This window comes from Callorhinchus milii, unplaced genomic scaffold, assembly GCF_018977255.1.
Source record: "Callorhinchus milii isolate IMCB2004 unplaced genomic scaffold, IMCB_Cmil_1.0 Scaffold5, whole genome shotgun sequence".
NCBI lineage: Eukaryota > Metazoa > Chordata > Chondrichthyes > Chimaeriformes > Callorhinchidae > Callorhinchus > Callorhinchus milii.
The window spans coordinates 49726236-49732235 of NW_024704746.1; the positions used below are offsets into that span (position 1 = coordinate 49726236).

The 6000-nt window shown below is 45.4% G+C and overlaps 1 protein-coding gene across 1 annotated transcript in view; it reads left to right on the forward strand.

The window, feature by feature from the left end:
* hipk2 (homeodomain interacting protein kinase 2) overlaps window positions 1-3666 on the forward strand; it is a 62541-nt gene extending 58875 nt beyond the window's left edge. The window contains exons 14-15 of the mRNA XM_042334824.1: window positions 167-327; window positions 1160-3666. Coding sequence (XP_042190758.1) covers window positions 167-327; window positions 1160-1630 — 632 coding nt within the window. The 3' untranslated portion in view covers window positions 1631-3666. The remainder of the gene's footprint in view (window positions 1-166; window positions 328-1159) is intronic.
* Window positions 3667-6000: the final 2334 nt, after the last annotated feature.

The following is a 6000-nucleotide window of genomic DNA, read 5'->3' on the forward strand; positions in this document are numbered from 1 at the left end:
TTTAGGTCTATTTGTGGGACTTTGCTGTGGGCCACCAGCTGCCGTATTTGTCTACAAAATGCAATCAGTACCCTTTACAGTAAATCCCATGAAGTGCTTTGAGATGCCCCCCTGACGTGAAAGTTATTTTTGTCTCACTTGCCATTAACTTGTCTCTGCTTTCCAGACACACTGAGTCACCATTTTTCCGGGTTCAAGACCAAAACCTCCAGCTCAGCCACATCAGGAGCGGGCCACTCCACAGGGAGTTACTCGGGAGCAGCTTCGTACCGGCAGCTGCGGACCGCCACTCACTCCTTCCAACAACAGCCCCTCAACCTCAGCCAGGTACACAGAGCAGGGCCTGCAGGTCACTGCATGCTAGGAGAAGGGAATGTTCTTCATTCCAGGGCATTCACCTCACACAACTGCTCACAGCACTTACTCACTCTTTTGACACTTGTCTGATAATTGGATCATTCATGTCCTTATTGTTAATAAAGAGACCACGTGTCCACATCCAGCACACCATAGGAGACCTCATAGAGGTGGAGAACATTTTAAGAAAGCACCAAGGCAGTAGAAGAGGACATAGGTTTAGAGTTGTAAAGGACAATTTCAGGACAGACACCAGGAAGCTTGTCTTGATCCAGAACAGATTGAACAGTGGTTGAGGCCAGGACCCGAGACTCATTTAAAAATCAGCTCAATGCTGTGATGAGGGCATGGTACATTGGGTATTCTGGAGGGTTGAGGCTAGTTAGTCCAAAGGGCCTTCTAAATTCAAACTATTGTCATTTTGTGATCTGTACTTTTTTATCAGCTCACCTGCAAATCGTGAGTGTGGGAGTGACTGGGAGGTGTTACTGTGTCTGGTGTGTTATTGTGTCTGTGTTACTGTGTATCACTGTTTTGCTGTGTGTTACTGTGTCGCTATGTTACTGTTTTACTGTGTCACTGGGTGTTACTGTGTTGCTATGTGTTACTGTGTTGCTGTTACTGTTTTACTGTGTGGCTATGTGTTACTGTTTTACTATGTGTTACTGTGTTGCGTGTGTCGCTGTGTTTTACTGTGTTGCTGTGCGTTACTGTTTTACTGCATGTAGTATGTCGCTGTGTATTACTATGTTGCTGTGTGAGTGACTGGGAGGTATTACTTTGTTGCTCTCTTGTCTTTCAGGCTCCGCAGCACGTCACCACAATCCAGGAGCGGAACAGTAGCCACGGCCACCGGCGGCAACAAGCCTACATCACGCCCACCATCGCCCAGGCCCCCTACTCCTTCCCCCACAACAGCCCCTCTCATACAGCTGTGCATCCACACCTGGCGGCAGCTGCCGCCCACCTCCCTGGCCAGCCTCACCTGTACACCTACACCACACCCGCTGCCCTGGCTCCCAACGGTACCGTCGCTCACCTCGTGGCTCCTCAGGGCTCCGCAAGGCACACGGCATACACCACTCATCCCGGAGGCATCGTCCACCAAGTGCCAGTCAGCATGGGCCCCAGGGTCCTGCCATCCCCCACCATCCACCCCAGCCAGTACCCAGCACAGTTTGCTCATCAGACGTACATCAATGCTTCCCCAGCTTCAGCTGTCTACACCAGCTACCCACTGAGCCCCAAGGTGAACCAGTACCCCTACATTTAGAAGCCTGGAGGTCAGCAGGGGGAATGGTTCAGACGTGGCAGTCCAGAGCCCTGTCTCTGACAGGTACCTGACACAGCAGCAGAGCCCTGTGGAAGATTCACTTCCCAACTCGTAAAACACCTTTTGTTTTACGTGTGCTTTTTATAGTGAACGAGAAAAAGATTGTGAAACATGAAAAAGAGCAAATCGGGAGAACTGCACCAAAATCGGAGAGACTTGTCAGGAGTGGAGTGCAACGAAGGACTGTATGCAATAGTCGAATCCCTCGAAATATTTTGAAGACTCGCAGCTGTATGATCCACAGAAAGCTGTGCTGAGAATTTTGTCAAAGATTTTTTGATGAAGTTCAGTGAACGTACTGTAAACAGTCGACTTTATTTTTAACTTTGGAGAAACCCCAGACTTTGTTTAGTTTCTCGTTCCTCAAGAACACATCTTCCTTTCCTCTCTGCAAGCAACAGCGATGCAGGTTGCCGGGAGAGAGGGGGAGCCATATGTGTGGAACGTGGACGGGTGTTAAGGCAACCTTATTCGATGATATACCAATAGATATTCCTCTTGTGATTGCACAATGGTGATTTCAACCTACTTTTACTCTTCAGGCATGTGAGATGTGACTGCCATGGTGTGTGTGTGTGTGTATAGCACTTGTGTTGATGTTGCCTTGTGTGGTCTCAACACAGAGCTCCTTGTTATAGGCTTAGTTTAACATTTTCCCTTTGTAGTGCCTTACAGACTTACAGGAAGGGTTAGGATGGCTTCACGCTTCTGACAGATCAAGGTGGTATTCAGTGGCATTGCTCCCTCCTCACAGGGCAGCAACAACTGGCAGGAAAAAGCAGAGACTGTATGACACCAACAGCTTAGGTTTATACAGTGCACTTCATGAAGGATAATGCCTCGGAGAGCTTCACAAAGATGAGCAAGGGAGCGGTAGCAGGTGACCACAGGCAGAGGCGAAGAGATGGTTTATCGGTGGGATTTAAAGACAGATAAAGAGGGGATCAAGATGGAGGGATAGAGGAAGAAGTTCCAGACAAGCCTCGGCCACACATGGTGTAGCGTCGAGGGTAGTTATGCAGCAGCAGACTCGAGTTAGCTGAGTAGAGGTGGAGAGATTTAACAGAGAGTTGTCAGGGAGATAGCACGTGTGTCTGAAGAGAGATCGGTTTTCAAACGACTCTCCCACAGCTGGGTTATTTGCTCCTGCTCATGGTTTATGATGAAGCTCTTCGGAGGAATAATTCACAGTCAAGCACACAGATCATAGGGGCAACATCACAAGGTTCATCGTCCCCAACTCCCTTTTTACTAAGTGGAGCGCCATAAGGCAAAGGGGCTTCGGATGGACTGGGCATCAGTGCCGGATTCAGTTTGCAAATGCAATTGAACCCAACTCCGATTTGTGTGAAGGCCAAGGGCAGGGAGGGAAACATAGTCTCCATGTGCTGCAGTTTAAAATCTAACGCTCAGCAACCACAGAAGCCAGGTGGCACCATTGGAATTGCAGAAGGGATGAGTGGGTGGGGATGCCTATGGAATTGCAGTGCACCACAGTGTGACTGCCATCTTGTGGTTAACGTGGTCAATACCTGATTTCAACACAAAAAGGCAAACTGGGCTCTTTGTTATGTCCAAGAGAAAAACAAGAGGTATAAAATTTCAGGTCAGCGACGTGAGAAAAGAGGGGGCAGGGGATTTGTTTTATCTATAATTCAAAATAATTGCTTGCAATATTTTTTTAAAAATCCATTTGAGAGAGAGGGAAGCCTGTTGCATTGCAGTGTAACTCAACTAGTGATTAATATGGGGAACTGCAGGTCAGTGCTCATCATGATGTTCAGATCAGAAGTGACACTTCAGCCAGTTTTTACAATAGCATTTTTCTCTCTACTCCCCCCTTCTCCAGTGATCGTCACCTTTTTTTTTACTATTAGAGGGAGCTGCACTTCCTCTACCCTGATCTGCTCATTGTATTTAAACATTTAGAGTCCTGTAGCAAGTAACAGGACCTGGGTTCAATTCCTAGCAGGGCACGTTTCCTTACTCCACACACCTCTATTCACCTAGCAGTAAGTAGGTTGTTAGTTGATTGGCAGATCGCTTTTCCAGAGGTAATAATCCCTTCAAATAAAATAAAATAATAATTGGGTCACTCAATCCACGACTGTTTGTGGTGCACTGCTCTGCTCGACTGCCGCGTTTCGCCCACAAAATATACAGTCAATTCAATTTATTGTAATTCTGTGAAGCGCTTTGAGACGTCTCGAAGATGTGATAAGGCACGATATCAAATTGAAGGATTATTATATTATTAATATTTCTATGGGACTGATTATTTGATGTGCACAGTGCCAATGGAGAGCAGGGAATATTCACATTTGCAAGCCAGAGCCCCAAATGGTTTGGATTGTCATAGCTGGACAAGCAGCAAGAAGCTTGGCAATTATAATGCTCTCAATGGCAAGCTGTATGGTTTTAGCTGATTAAAATTCATCAGTTATCCCAAACTTTGGGAACACCAAACTGCCCCTAATACTGTCTGAATAAGCAGAGTGCGTCCCTCCATTTCAAACACTGGAATTTCTTTGTATTGGTGAAATACATTTGTGGAACTTTCAGTCTGGTTTGGCCTCTTAGACACGGTGATAGGTTTCCACATGACCAAATTTGTTTCACCCAGGTTGCATGTTCTGTTCCTCCGCATCCCCCCCATAACCAAACGACTTCCACACTCCACACCAGGCGGTAGTTAAGAATTTGTGTGTGTGTGTGTGAAAGGGGATAATCCAAACAATGGTCACCAAAGAAACAAGGTTTGCTTTGACTGTCGCTCCCTTTGCTGCCATTGACTGTCAGACAATATACGTGAAGCTTTCCTGCCAGGTGGAGATAACTGTGAACATATACTTGGTTATCAATGTGTAACTAGATTTAAACTGTTGAACCTAAAGAGAAAATGTCTTAATCTTCTAACGGTTACCGGCAGTGCTGCTATTTGATGTATTTAAATCTTCAGATGAGTCCATGTCTGTCCTGTATGTAAATTCATATATTTATAAAAAAACAACAAACAAAAGACTTTCAGAATTGTTAAGTCCTGGAAGGGGGGGAAATGATCTACTGATAACCAGGATGTTACTTACACTGTCTATACTGTTTGCTTCTGAACATAGAAGCAAATCAAGCTGTATGTTTAACACTTATGTTTGTTTGGAACTTGTGGCTGTGTAAACTTTGGTGCATGGATGTCGAAAAATTAAGTGCACTCATTCCTGACCCCGAACAGGCTGTTGCGAAGGTGGGGAGCAGGAACTGGCGAGATGTTCCTAGCTGGATAAGGAGTGAGAAACTTACCACATAGTGCTCTTTGTGGCAAGCTGTGTGGTTTTCGCTGGTTAAACCAGTATTTATCCCCTCTGTGGTCCCCCAAGCCTTGGGCTTCACCAACCTGCACCAAATATTCACTGGGTCAACAGGATGTGTCACTCAATGGAGACAGTGCGCATTCCATTCCAGACATATGGAAATTCCCATATGTAGGTGGAATGCACATGTGGAACTCTCAGTCTTGGAGACTTAAGCACGGTGATAGGTTTCTGTATGTGTCAGACATCCAGCTGACCAAAAACAAAGGAAGTGAGCTGGTGTCTTTGAGAGAGGTGAGTAAAATGAATGAAAGTGCTTTATTGGAGAAGTCAGTGCAGTTTGAAGGATCTTAATGCTGAACTGAACTGTCTGTCATTGTTTCGTAAACGTCTTTCACTTCCTTGCTGTTAATGCACCAAGTTGGACTGTTCCAAAAAGGAATCTGATTCTTCTTATTGTGGAGCAGAAAGGATTCCCGATGCAATTTAACAATGAGAGGGACTTGAAATGCTTCCATTGCATTTTCTCTTCTGGCAAATCTTAGCGAGTGGCCAGCGAGTACAAAGCAGACAAAAGAGCATCTCAACCCTTGCCCAAGACACTGGAGCTGACATTTCTGTACAGAGGAGACTGTTAGTTAAGTGGAACTGCACCCAGGGGTAATGAATATATGTCAAAAAGTAGGATTTGTCACTTCTCAGTCCATTTTCTTGTACACTGCTTTGTGTGAGCGTTGACATTTTGAGATTGTTTTGTAGTGGTTTTGTTTGGTGGGATAAATCAGGGTTTCCATTAGTGATAATAGTAATGATTCTTAAATTTGATAATGCACTTTATCACTTCACTGAGACATCTCAAAGCTTCTTCATCAGATTTTACTGTTCAGTGAATGTATTTGGGCCAACACAGAAGCCAATTTGTGCACAGCAAAGTCCCACAAAATGAGTGACCAATTTTATGTGGAGATTGTCAGCCAGGACACTGGTAGAGACTCTCCCTTC